The 14,457-nt window shown below is 45.6% G+C and overlaps 1 protein-coding gene across 2 annotated transcripts in view; it reads right to left on the bottom strand.

Annotated features, from left to right (window-relative positions):
• Nucleotides 1-523: 523 nt before the first annotated feature.
• Nucleotides 524-14,457, bottom strand: part of ELL3 (elongation factor for RNA polymerase II 3) — a 118,827-nt gene continuing 104,893 nt past the window's right edge. For both annotated transcript variants that reach the window (XM_068275279.1, XM_068275278.1), the window contains exons 10-12: nt 8,688-8,859; nt 6,459-6,503; nt 524-2,588 (exon numbers count right to left, since the gene is read on the bottom strand). In XM_068275279.1, coding sequence (XP_068131380.1) covers nt 2,481-2,588; nt 6,459-6,503; nt 8,688-8,859 — 325 coding nt within the window. In that variant the 3' untranslated portion in view covers nt 524-2,480. The remainder of the gene's footprint in view (nt 2,589-6,458; nt 6,504-8,687; nt 8,860-14,457) is intronic.

The following is a 14,457-nucleotide window of genomic DNA, read 5'->3' as shown; positions in this document are numbered from 1 at the left end:
TGATAGCTTTGCCTCCAAAATGCCAGTTCAAGTGTACTTCTTCAGAAGAGAGAGGATTCGGGGCACCAGCCTTGCAATCACCTCACTTTAATGATATCCCAAACATCAGACAAAAGTGCAGTAGCAGACAAAAGTGCAGTAGAATAGCCTTAAGGCTATTCTACTGCATTTTTGTCTGATGTTTGGGATGTCATTAAAGTGAGGTGATTGCAAGGCTGGTGCCCGGAATCCTTTCTCTTCTGAACAAGTAAAAATGCACTGTTGGTGGGCCTCGAGGACAGGGTTGGGGGACACTGCTTTAAATGAAAGTTGTGAATAAGGCTTCTGTTCTGGATGGAACACATTAGCTGCTTTGTCTAACTTTAAATAATGACTGTGATTTGGATCTCAATATACGTATGTGTAGTTTGTTCTTCTACATGTGTCTATATCAGGCTGGCTGGCTTCTCCACACTATTCTCTCTGCTCTAGTATGCACATCACCTATTCCGGTTCCAGGATGTCACATACTTTTGGAACACAGTTTAGATTGAGATCAAATGTTTTTATTGGATAATGAGCAAAATTGCATTTTCAGTTGTAACAGGTGATTGTCTTTATCTAAAACTGCAAATGTCAAAGGCATAGTCCGTAACGAGTTGTAAGTAGCACAATGTGCTGCAATCTAGAATCTGGTCTCAGATCAGCTCAGCGCTGGGTAAGGTGGCCATACACTAATAAATGGTCACCATATTCAACCAACAGATAGATCCCTCTCGGGTTGTAATGAAATTATTCCACACTACACACATTTTCAAACTATTTAAAATCGGTGGAGTTGCGCGCTGCTTGCCGGGCTACCCCAGGTCTCCTTCTATCTGTGTGCTACTCCCCTACACTCACCTGTCTGCCAGTGTGTGTTCCCCCCTCCCCCAGGCCATGCAGAGTGTTGGCAGCGGAGCTTACGCTCACCTGTCTGACAGTGGGTGCTCCCCCCAATCCCCAGGCCGTGCAGAGTGTTGGCAGCGCACTTGTCTGCCAGTGTGTGTCTTCTCTCTATCGCCGCTGGGCCTCTCCTCCCTGCCTCTTCTCTCCATCGCCTGTGACCCATGACAAACACTAGAGGCCCGGTGGTATGTACCTTATGTGACCATGTGCATTACTTGTCTGGCCCAGGGGTGTAGCAATAGTGGTTGCAGAGGTTGCGACCGCATCGGGGTCCTTGGGCCAGAGGGGCCCCGAAGAGCCCCCCCTCAAATGCAGTTTCAGCTCTCTTCTGTGCTCATAATAATCACTTCTATAGATACTTTGAATAGTGGTAATCATTAACAAGCGGTTCCCCATCCCCATCTTGCACCCCTGACACTGTAGTTGCCTTTGGCAGGTTTTGGTGCACCGTATCAATTGTTATGTATAGAGTGTTTGGGGGGGTCCCATTATAAAGCTTGCATAGGCGCCCACAACTCCTTAGCTACGCCACTGATCGGGCCTCTAGTTAGTGTTTGTCACAGGATTTAGGCGATAGAGAGAAGAGACAGGGAGGAGAGCCCTGGCAGCGATGGAGAGAAGACACACGGCAGTGGATAGGTGAGTGGAAGCTTCGCTGCCATCACTGTACGTTGGTCAGCCCTAAAAATAGAACGTTGCTATTGCCGTGCTTCCAATCCACCAACAATCAAGCAATATCTTCTGTCCAGTGCGATCAACCGATTGAAATCGATTGTTCAGGCATTGTTTGAGGTATCAATTTCTAGCAGTTTCGGTCAGAATGATTGAATCTGCCAAATATGGACAGGAAAAAATTGTACGTGTATGACCACTTTTAGACTAGGGGAAGAAAAGTTCTCACTACTCACATACTGTACATAGAGAATAAGCGTAGGCAAGGCCCGGGGCTTGGAGCTATTTCCTCTACCTGGAGCTGGAGAAAGTTAGTTTTATAGAGAAACGCTGGAGCAGAGCTCCATGACCTAGAGGTAATCTGTGGAGCCCAACAGAACTGAGAGGTTAATTGGAATAAATCCTGGAGATACTAAGTAACTCTGCCAACCCTACCAAGAATCCTTTCCAGAACATTTATTGCCTTACATTTTAACCATTTCTCCTTCATTCACAAGACCACAAAGTATATTTTTGTACCACTACTGGTGCCTAGAAGTTCTTCACCACACTGCACAGCAATGTTTGCACATCCATATCTCTTGGAAAACTATTCAGTGCTCTGAGCTCCAATTGTTCTATATGAGCTCACATGCTCACATTCAATATCCAGCATGAAAGCTGTTACTATAAAAAGTTTGTAATCTGCATGAGTCCTTCTTAAGGCAGAAATTGATGCATTTGGAATGATCCAGATCAAGGCATTTCCTCCATATTATGCATGGATCAACCAATAGTCTGATGGCACTTTTTTCACAGTAGCTGAAAGCTTGGTTCCTTCAAGGCGTGCGGTAACAGACGGAGTGTTATCAGGTTGCCAGAGGGTTCAAGTGTCATCCTGGCTAGGTCGGTGTGTTTTTTTCATATTCCAAAATAAGGTGTTTGATATGAGACAATTTGTGGTGCAGGTATTCACAACGTGACTTTTCCTCACTGTAGCGGGGGTATGTCTGCATCGAAAAACAGAAGGACATTTTAACTTAAAACTTTGAATAATGGGCCAGGATTACACATAGAGGTCAGGTCAGCTGGATAGTGTACTGGTTAAAGTGGATCCGAGATGAAAAACTAACTATAACGAGTAACTTGTCTATACATCTTATCTAAAGTTTAGATAGTTTACACAGCATATCTAGCTGCAACCAGCTTCAAAAGTTTATGATTATTTATTCCTGTGATACAATGAGGCCAGCCATGTTCTGTTTGTCACATTGTCACAGGTCCAGGGCTGGTGATGCTATCAGCTTGCCTGTGTGTAAATTCAGTCCCCTCTCCTCCTCCCTATGTAAAGGGGGAAGAGGCGCCCAGAGCAGATAAAATACGTTAAAAACAAATAAAATGAAAAAAGTGAGGTGGCTTACCTCAATGAAGACAAATTCACGTATTAATAGAATGTTATTGCACTGGCAACGCGTTTCGTGGGTGCATACCCACTTCCTCAGGCCAAATAGCAGTGCCTAATAGTGCTTGTAGCCACAAATAAGGCGCCTTATTTGTGGCTACAAGCACTATTAGGCACTGCTATTTGGCCTGAGGAAGTGGGTATGCACCCACGAAACGCGTTGCCAGTGCAATAAAATTCTATTAATACGTGAATTTGTCTTCATTGAGGTAAGCCACCTCACTTTTTTCATTTTATTTGTTTTTAACGTATTTTATCTGCTCTGGGCGCCTCTTCCCCCTTTACCTTGTGCCTTCACCCTCCTTTTGGAGGGGGATCAACCCTCTTTGACCAGTTTAGGTCATTTGAGGTTTGCTTTTTATCAAGAGTGCGACCATCACCAGCTCTGTCTGGTCACCCGAGTGGAGTCGGGGTTGTATATCTCCACCTGCTTCTAGTGGTCGGTTGCCCTTCTGCAACCCACCTTTGTGAGTATAATACATTCGCATATTTTACATGCTTCTGGTACTGTGACATACTGCACCATTTGGGCTCCTGTTGTCTCTGTGTTTTCTTCCTGCAGGGTGCAATTTTTATTATCCCTACTTTTTGTCCTCCTCCCTATGCCTCTGAAATCAATGGCTAGTAACCTCCTCCTCCTCCTGCCCAGACTGAGCTCCCATAAGCCCTTGCTACAGTGCCAAGGCACAAAAGTAGCTGTGGGCGAGGCTTGTTTAGTTTATAGGGAATTAGAGTATTAAAAAAAAAGTATTTAGCTTGAAGAATGCTATATATATATATATATATATATAAGGAACACAATTATGCAATGAGTAAAAGTTTATCTCGGATCCACTTTAAAGGAGAACTGTAGTGAGAGGTATATGGAGGCTGCCATATTTATTTCCTTTTAAGCAATACCAGTTGCCTGGCAGCCCTGCTGGTCTATTTGGCTGTAGAGGCTGAATCACACCAGAAGCATGCAGCTAATCACATCATATCCATCAAAATTGTCAGAAAAACCTGATCTGCTGCATGCTTGTTCAGGGTCTATGGCTGAAAGTATTAGAGGCAGAGGATCAGCAGGATAGCCAGGTAACTGGTATTGCTTAAATGGAAATAAATATGGCAGCCTCCATACACCTCTCTCTACAGTTCTCCCTTAAGGCTGTCTCTTTTGATGCAGGGTTTGAGCCTTTGACCAGGGTTCAAATCAAGGCTCAAGCCAGTATATTTAACAGTTAGGAATCTTTGGGCATGCCTTTCTAATGATCCTGGTGCCCATGAAACATGCCTTAATTGGCTGCAGCCCTGAAGGCATTTGAGTCTGCCAAGAGAAAAACGCAATATAAATGTTCTGTGTCTTGACTGCCTCGTCTAGACCTGGATTTGTTTTAAAACCATGTTTGTCACACTGCAACATTAGTAATGTTTGGGAAGCTACGGCCCAGTGCAGAATGAGCCCCTTTGATACTGTCTGTTGCTGGTTTAATAAAGAATCTTATTTGTGCAGGGTAGAGACATATTTGTGGCATTTTAAAGTCTGTTGCCTTTTTTCCGGGGGGATGGGGGGGCACCCCTTCAGGTTTTTATTGTTGTCATTTTATGCCCCCAAGACCAGCAGAGTAAACTGGGAATATGATGTAAGGTATCATTGTTCCCTCTACCCCCTCCATAGCACAGAAGGCATTGCTGGCTTCTAGACAAAATGTCACCCAAAAGATCAAGTCCTGATACCTGCAGAGGTGTGTGCGTGCATGCGCGCCAGAGAACACAAAAGATCAGTGCAGGTTTCTCAAAAGCTGAGGGAACCAACGCAAGCCCACTGATAAATAAGCAGAAGCAGGATTTTTAAACTAGTATGATAAACGTAACTTCTGGTTATTTCATTATACATTTTTCAGATGAGAACGTTTCCGGAGGCCATTATATGACACAAAGAAAGTCACCAAGAAGGGAGATGATGCCACTACACAATGGCAATACAGTTTTGGCTACCGATTGACATTCTCACTTATTAGTGATTAGGAACTGGGCTACTTTTTATTCTCAATACCTTTAACACAAATCCAGGAAAGTACAGGAGCAATCAACACATGCATAGGGGCATTTACCCCTACCTCTTCCAGGGCACCGGAGGTGGTGATGGACTCCATGCCCTTGACATGGAAAAGCTATTTTGCAAGGGGGTGGGAAAGAACTACTGCTTCCCCTTGTTTCCATATCAAAGACAGATGGGCTGTTTAACGAAAACTTGTAACGTAAAAAAGTGCCCCTGGTGGGTACTTACCTCGGGAGGGGGAAGCCTCTGGATCCTATTGAGGCTTCCCCCGTCCTACTCCATCCCACGGTGGTCTTGCTGGGCCCCTCCGAACAGCGGCCATGTAAATATTTACCTCTCCGGCTCCAGCACAGGCACAGTAGCGGCTCTCGGCTCTAGCCGATCCCAGTCGGATCCGCCTGCGCAGTAGAGCGGATGCGACTGGGATTGGCTATTTCTGCCTGATCTCGAGCCAAGAGCCGCTACTGCGCCTGCGCTGCAGCCAGGGAAGGTAAATATTGCAGGCGCCTGACATATTGTTGGCTGTGGGTTCGGAAGAGCCCAGTGAGACCACCGTAGGATGGAGGAGGACAGGGGAAGCCTCGATAGGATCCTGAGGCTTCCCCCTCCCGAGGTAAGTACCTCGCATGGGCACTTTTTTTTGCTACAGGGTCTCTGTAACCAGCCTGGGAGGATGGTCAGCACACTAAAGCCAGACATACACCGGTAGATCAGCATGAAATCTATCGGAAATCTGAGCGCACTGCCTGCTGGGTCCCCAGGTCTTCTGTCAGCCCTCCACTCCCCCATCCTGGGCTGTGCAGAGTGTAGGGGCAGTGGAGCTACAGTCTCCTAACCACCGTCTTCTCTTTACTCTCTTTACTCGGGGGTAGCTGTGTACACCATGACCAAGCACTGGGAGCACTCTGGCATGTACCTTATGTGACCACTAGAGGCCTCTATTACTCTAGTATTTGGCCTCTAGTGTTTGTCACATGATACACAGCTTCACAGGAGTGAAAAGACAGGGACAAGCCCTGGTGGTGGAGAGGAGACATGGGAGGAAGCAACGGCAGACAGGTAAGCATAGCTCCGCTACTGCGTCGTTCGGCCCGAAACTGAATGCAGTTGGTGACCTGCCGCCAATTGAGAGACATATTCTATTCGGCACGATGAGCCAAATCAATCCAATTTGCCTGAAAATCACTTGCTCGGAAATTGTTTGTGGCTTTGCGGATATTGAGAAGAAATATTGACCAGCAGTGTATGGCCACCTTAATTGTTGAAGTATTTTTAACAAATGTATTTGCTGTATATTCTGTGCTGATGTAGTCTGTGCTGATTCATAAGATCGTAACAACTAGATGGAAACTGTCATTGACAAAGGAGAACTCTCACCTTCTTCACCTTTTTATATTCAGACACAATCTTGTTTTCAACCACCTAAAAGACAAAATAAAGCTACAGATTCAATAGAAGTAAAGTACATGCAAGTAGTGGTTTTCAAACCAATCTCAGCAGACATGTAATTCTATTTCCCTGGTAATGTGCAGAGATACGCTGCGACAACACACCAAGGCAGTGAGATGTATGATCTTGGCAAATGGTTTAGCTTTTATGATGTGCTGCCTAAAACGCAAATTTAAGGGGTTGATTCACAAAACTTGCCTCACAAATTATCCACAAATTATCTCACCTTACTTCTTGTTCACCTCAATCATAAGGAGAAATAATTCATGAGACAAAACAGATAAGGAGATATAAATTGATGAGTAAAGACAGACGTTAAGTAACTGGAACATGCCCCACGGTTGGGCCGTTTACAGTCCAGGTTTGGAGCTTTGGTTAACTTCCTCAGGGCAGCACTGGCAGCCCTGAACAGCACACGTCAATATTTACCATCTGCGTGACGCAACAGATGTATTGTGAAAGAAGCGTCAAATCCAGCCCATCAATACATGTACAATGCAAGTGGACAGTTATTTTATATTTTTAAAATGTTTAATTTTAATGTAACCTAGTCTGTCAGATATTGTTTACTGGATGATCTCTGAAATCTTTTTTTTTTTTTTCATATTTAAAAAAACAACAACACACAAAGAGCCAACAAATCTTTTTTCATGTTCATACAGTTTTTAAAAAAGACTGATTGCTGAACGTTGCAGTGATGTTTATGGACATTTTGATAAAAGGTGCCCCTACATCAGTGGTGCCTATAGGCGAAAGCCTCAATTAATGGAGCCTAAGGCACAAGGTTAGTATGCCTAAAAGGAAATCTTGTCCTGGAAGCAGCTGAAGGGATCCTCTGGTGAGACAAAACTAAATATACCTGACACAGGTCCATGTGGAGCACAGTCAGTGTTGTCAGTAAGGGCCTGTACACACTGAAAACCACCAAGCACAATCGCAAACGCAGTGCAATGCAATTGCATTTTTTAATCAGAATTCTAGTCTCGATTTTTGTCTGTTTGCGATGCGATGCGATTTGCTGAGGCTAGCTTTTTCTCGTTTCCTGATTGTTTACCTAAAAAACACAATGCCATCTGCATGTATTGCCTTTTTTCATGTGTTTCCTAAAAATGCATCGCACCACTGTGTACAGGTCATCACGATGTTCATGATTTTTAGAAAGGCGTTGCAATTAAAAAACACATGCGCTTTTAAAATTGCAGCACAAGGCAGCCAGTGTGTACAGGCCCTTACGCTGCATTAGTATCCCCCAATGTTCATGCAAATCATTGCATATGTTAGTATCCCTAGTGTTCATGCATAAGTATACCTCCATGCAAATCCAACCATCACATGGAGCTTGACCTTGATGGAATGGCTGCCTTTTCCCATCTCTGCCCACATTGTGATTTCACTCCCTGCTCACCTTACCCTTACCAGCATGAACCGATGAGCTGGCATGCACAATGCCACCAGAGATGGGCTGAAGCAATCACTGCACCCAGGTCCATGCAAGCATGCGAATGGTGGTATTGGGACAGAGCTTATCAATGGAAGTACAGTCAGCACTCTTAAAGGGAATGTCCAAGCAAAATAAAAAAATGAGTTTCACTTACCTGGGGCTTCTACCAGCCCCATGCAGCCATCCTGTGCCCTCGTAGTCACTCACTGTTGCTCCAGTCCCCCGCTGGCAGCTTGCTGACCTCGGAGGTCGGCGTGCCGCATTGCGTACATTTTTACGCATTCCTGCTAGTGCAGGAACATTGACACGTACATTTTTACGCGTTAGTGGTTCAATGCATAAAAATGTACGCATTGAACCAGTAACGCGTAAAAATGTATGTGTCAATGTTCCTGCACTAGCGGGAATGCGTAACAATGTACGCAATGCGGCCCGCCGACCTCCGAGGTTGGCAAGCTGCCAGTGGGGGACTGGAGCAGCAGTGAGTGACTACGAGGGCACAGGATGGCTGCATGGGGCTGGTAGAAGCCCCAGGTCAGTGAAACTCATTTTTTTATTTTGCTTGGACCTTCCCTTTAATGGAGCTGTGTTTACATTATGTACTTTTGCTTCACTACAGGCCCCTTTAAGACATGAAACGTTCTCCAAAAATAGTTACAATTTGATGAGACGTTTTGGTAATATATTCATAAGCGTAAAAATTGTGTTCACCCCACCTTGTACTCTACGGTTCCCGGTTGATATTTCTTCATTCTGGAGCCAAGCTGCACAAATCTTTCCAGCACCTTGCCAATCTTTGAGTGAAGCTCAAGATATTCACTGTGATCAGACGCAAACTCCTCCTCGTACATTTTCCGCTGCTCTTCAGACGTAATTGTGCTATATTTACTGAATATTGCAAAAGAATAGGATATTATGAAATTAATCTCTGCATTTTATCTATCTATACTTAGTCTGAAAAAAAATCTACTTTTATTAACAGAATATGTGACACATATGGCCGTTATAGTGAGTATAGAAAACAATCAGCCCCTTCAAAATATGCACATTTTACGGCCTTGTAGCCTGAAATGATGACACACAAAATATATTTTCTAGCTATATATTTACTCAATGCAACTTATTAGTAGCCAAGTAAAAGATATAACAGCAACAGTTCAGAAACAAAAATACAGAATCACAGAGATGGACCAAGGATCATCACCCAATCAGTACTTTGCTGAACCACCATTTGACTTAATTACTCCTTTTGGATACTTTTCTACCAATGTTGCTAGACTGTGTAGTATTTGCTCAAGCTCAATCAGATTGAATGGTGGATTGCAATCTTCAAATAATTCTACAGATTTTCATTAGGGTTTAAGTCTGGACTCTGACTAGGTCATGGAAAGACATTTGTCCATTTAACATTCAACACAAATAGTCTCTATTGCAGGGCTTTGGACTCCATTTTCTTTAGGCTACTTACACACCAAAACGTTGCGTTTTAGGGGACGTTATGGTCGCATAACGTGCCCCTAACGCAACATGTGGTGTTGAAGTTGGACGTCAGATTGAGCTGCGTTATGCAGCTCTCAAAGCAGCCGCTGCAGGTTAGTAATAGGAACTTTTTAAGGATTCAGATCATTTGAATCGGATCATTGAAAAGATCCGGATCTTTGAACCGAATCATTTGAATCATTTTACCAGGGAAGCAGACTGGGTGAAATGACTAGCATGACAGGACTTTCCCCACACTGTACATTATGTATGTTCCTGTTTCTTCCAGACAGACATCCACTGTGAACCGAATCTTTCATTGTGATGATCCGGATGATTCGACTCACAAAAAAGATCCGGATCAAATGAACGATTCGTTCATGATCCGGACAACACTAAAGTCCTACCATGGGTCTCTGCAGTGCAGTGAATATTAATTAGCCATGTGGCTGGCTGCGGAGGAGGAGGGGAGACCTACTCCTCCAACATTACTGAGCATGTGCAAGCAGTCTAACGCTGCTTAGCCCAGTATAACGTACAGCATGCAGCACTTTGTTTAAACGTGCTGCGTTACTATATAACGCAACGCAGGCACTGTGAACAGCACAATTGATTTTACAGTGCTGTGAGTTAGGCTGCGTTACTGGCTGCTGTAACGTGGGACTTTAACGACCCACTGTGAAACCAGCCTTAGCCCTGCTCTGCCTGCCGAAACTCACGGGCTGGAGAGGTGAGCTGCAGGCTGCAGCCAGTCAACTGGTGCAAGCCAGTTTACCATCGGACAGGGGGTGGCCGCGCCTCTTCCTCCCACCCCCACACAGCGCTCCAGGCAACCGCCTAGTCGGCCTGGTGCACGGTGCACCCCTGAATGCAATGATGTGTCAGCTTGTTAAAGGACACCCGAAGCGAAAAAAAACGAATGAAATAAATGTTTGCATCTGTCTTACTTCTCTTAAAAATGTCTTTTTAAGATATTCCAAAGTTTTATTTTATGTTTAAATCTACTAATTAAGTATTAACTGTTTTATTGTTTTTGCTCAATGACACATTCATTAAACTAAGCCAGAGCTAAAATCTATAAACTATTGACCCGTTTTACCTCTTTCCTGCTCTCAGAAGCCATTTTCTGCTAGCAAAGTGTTTTATAGTTGGAATTTCTTATCAGTGAGGGTCACAATGTAGTCATTTCCTGTCTGAGTCAGGACTGAGTTAGCCACTTACATACCTGATATTTAACTGTTTCAGGCAGAGAAAGAAAAAAAGGAACACAGCAAAATTATTTGTGTGCTTGGCACTGTACATACCCATGTCTATATTATCATGCCACATGTCACTTCAGGTATCCTTTAAGCTTCTCAGAGCTCACTCCAACCTGAATTATTGCAAATGCTTTCTGTTTTAAGAAAGCAAACTTTTGTTTCTCTTTAGCTACCACAAGTAACTCATTACAGGACTGACATGCTGCTTTCAAGTTGGGTTTCTGGAAGGGATTTAATTGCAAATTAGGAAACCTTCTCTAATCTTCCATGGCACATATTCCCAGGCGCGGAGCTAGGGGGGGTCGGGGTAGGACAAGTGCCCCGGGGCGCCTGGTCCCCAAGGGCGCCCTCCGCCTGGCTGAGCTGCGGGGGTTTTTTTTTGTTTGTTTGTTTGTTTTTTTCGGCGGGTGAGGGGAGCAGTGCAGAGAAGAGGGAGAGCTGTGGGGACGGTGGGGAAGGGGGGCCATCTCCCCCCTCCTTCTCTCACCTTAGGTGCTCTCCCTCCCTCGCTGTCCCCTCCAATGTCCGGGTGGCTGGCAGCGGCGGGCGGAACTCACCTCCGTCTCGCTCCAGCGCCGGCCGGAAGTTCGGGTGCGCAGCCGCTGCTCTGGTCTGGACCAGACCAGAGTAGTGGCAGATCCATCCGGCGCTGCGAGGAGACGGAGGTCAGTTCCGCCCGCCGCTGCCAGCCACCCGGACATTGGAGGGGACAGCGAGGGAGGGAGAGCAGATCTTCCTCTTCTCTGCGCTGCTCCCCTCCTGCTGGGGAGGGGGACACCTGACCTGGCTACCTACTCTGGGCACCTATACCCCTGGCTACCTACTCTGGGCACATATACCCCTGGCTACCTACTCTGGGCACATATACACCTGCCTACATATATTGGGCACATATACCCCTAACTACATATACTGGGCATATACCCCTGGCTACCTACTCTGGGCACATATACCCCTGGCTATCTACTCTGGGCACATATACCCCTGGCTACCTACTCTGGGCACATATACCCCTGCCTACATATACTGGGCATATACCCCTGGCTACCTACTCTGGGCACATCTACCCCTGGCTACCTACTCTGGGCACATATACCCCTGGCTACCTACTCAGGGCACATATACCCCTGGCTACCTACTCTGGGCACATATACCCCTGGCTACCTACTCTGGGCACATATACCCCTGCCTACATATATTGGGCACATATACCCCTAACTACATATACTGGGCATATATCCCTGGCTACCTACTCTGGGCACATATACCCCTGGCTACCTACTCAGGGCACATATACCCCTGGCTACCTACTCTGGGCACATATACCCCTGCCTACATATACTGGGCACATATACTCCTAACTACATATACTGGGTGGGCATATACCCCTGGCTACCTACTCTGGGCACATATACCCCTGGCTACCTACTCTGGGCACATATACCCCTGCCTACATATATTGGGCACATATACCCCTAACTACATATACTGGGCATATACCCCTGGCTACCTACTCTGGACACATATACCCCTGGCTACATATATTGGGCACATATACCCCTAACTACATATACTGGGCATGTACCCCTGGCTACCTACTCTGGGCACATATACCCCTGGCTACCTACTCTGGGCACATATACCCCTGCCTACATATACTGGGCACATATACTCCTAACTACATATACTGGGCATATACCCCTGGCTACCTACTCTGGGCACATATACCCCTGGCTACCTACTCAGGGCACATATACCCCTGCCTACATATACTGGGCACATATACCCCTAACTACATATACTGGGTACATATACCCCTGGCTACATATACTGGGCATATATACCCCTGGCTACATATACTGGGCACATATACCTCTGGCTACATATACTGGGGACACATACCCCTGCCTACATATACTGGGCACATATACCCCTGGCTACCTGTTCTGTGGACATCTCTACCCCTGGCTACCTGTTCTGGGGACATCTATATTGCTGGCCACCTATTCTGGGGACACCTATAGACCTGGGGCTACCTATTTTTGGGGAAGCACTGCTGTCAGATTGAGTGTATTTTGGGGAACTGCTGCCAGGTGAGAGGTGTCTACCATATTAAGGGGGCATTCTGCCTATTTATGTGAAATGCTGTCTATTTATGTGCCTCATGACTGCTGAATTTGTCTTGTTGGGGGCCTCATGGTTACTGAATTTGTCTTGTTGGGGGCCTCATGATTTGTTGGGGGCCTCAAGATCGCTGAATTTGTCTTGTTAGGGGCCTCATGATTGCTGAATTTGTCTTGTTAGGGGCCTCATGATTGCTGAATTTGTCTTGTTGGGGGCCTCATGATTGCTGAGTTGGTCATGTTGGGGGCCTCATGTTTGCTCATGATTGCGGAATTTGTCTTGATGGGGGGGCTCATGATTGCTGAATTTGTCTTGGAACATGCTGGAAGGTACATACTGAGAGAGGGTGGGTGAGCGTGAGCCTACTAACCTCCATGTACATTTGAAGGGGCGTGGCCAAATGTGGAGCACCCATAACCACGCCCACATTTGGTCACGACCCTTCACCTTAGGGGGCGCATTAATAGTCTTTGTCCCCGGGCGCTGAAAACCCTAGCTAAGCCTCTGCATATTCCTCTGTAAGGGACTTATTTATTAAAGTGGACCTGAAGAGATAAAAAGAAAAAAAGACGCTCCTGGCCATGGGTGTGCGTACGAGGATGCACGCAGCCAGGGCCGCAGGAGACGTCAACTTAAAAGTCGACATGTACAAAAGTGAGCCATGGCGGGGGAATGGAGGATCGTTCCAGGACTGCGTGGGTACAGCCTGCCTGCAGGGGGCCAGCAGAAGCACCAGGCAAGAACCACCTTTTGCTTTAATGACTCCTTTTGGATACATTTCTACCAATGTTGCTAGACTGTGTAGTATTTGCTCAAGCTCAATCAGACTGCATGGTGACCACTGGTGGACTGCAATCTTCAAATCATTCTACAGATTTTCATTAGAGTTTAAGTCTGGACTCTGACTAGGTCATGGAAAGACATTTGTCCATTTAACATTCAACACAAATAGTCTCTATTGAAGGGCTTTGGACTCCATTTTCTTGTAGCCCTGCTCTGCCTGACGAAACCCACAGGCTGGAGAGGTGAGCTGTGGGCTACAACCGGTCAACTGGTGCAAGCCAGTTTACCATCGGACAGGGGGTGGGTGCGCCTCTCTCCCCTACCCCCCCCCCCCCCCCGCATAGTGCTCCAGGCAAACGCCTAGTCGGCCTGGTGCACGGAGCACCCCTGAATGCAATGATGTGTCAGCTTGTTGAAGGACACCCGAAAGCGAAAAAAAAACGAATGAAAAAAATGTTTGCATCTGTCTTCCTTCTCTTAAAAATGTCTTTTTAAGATATTCCAAAGTTTTATTTTATGTTTAAATCTATTTTTTAAGTTTTAACTGTTTTATTGTTTTAGCTCAATGACACATTCATTGAACTAAGCCAGAACTAAAATCTATAAACTATTGACCCGTTTTATCTCCTTCCTGCTCTCAGAAGCCATTTTCTGCTAGCAAAGTGTTTTATAGTTGGAATTTCTTATCAGTGAGGGTCACACTGTAGTCACTTCCTGTCTGAGTCAGGACTGAGTTAGCCACAAAAAAAAGGAACACAGCAAAGTTATTTGTGTCCTTGGCACTGTACATACCCATGTCTATATTATCATGCCACATGACACTTCAGGTATCCTTTAAGCT

This window comes from Hyperolius riggenbachi, chromosome 3 (assembly GCF_040937935.1).
Source record: "Hyperolius riggenbachi isolate aHypRig1 chromosome 3, aHypRig1.pri, whole genome shotgun sequence".
Taxonomy (NCBI): domain Eukaryota; kingdom Metazoa; phylum Chordata; class Amphibia; order Anura; family Hyperoliidae; genus Hyperolius; species Hyperolius riggenbachi.
The sequence above is the reverse complement of the archived record's forward strand: the minus strand, read 5'-3'. Positions and strand labels throughout refer to the sequence as shown.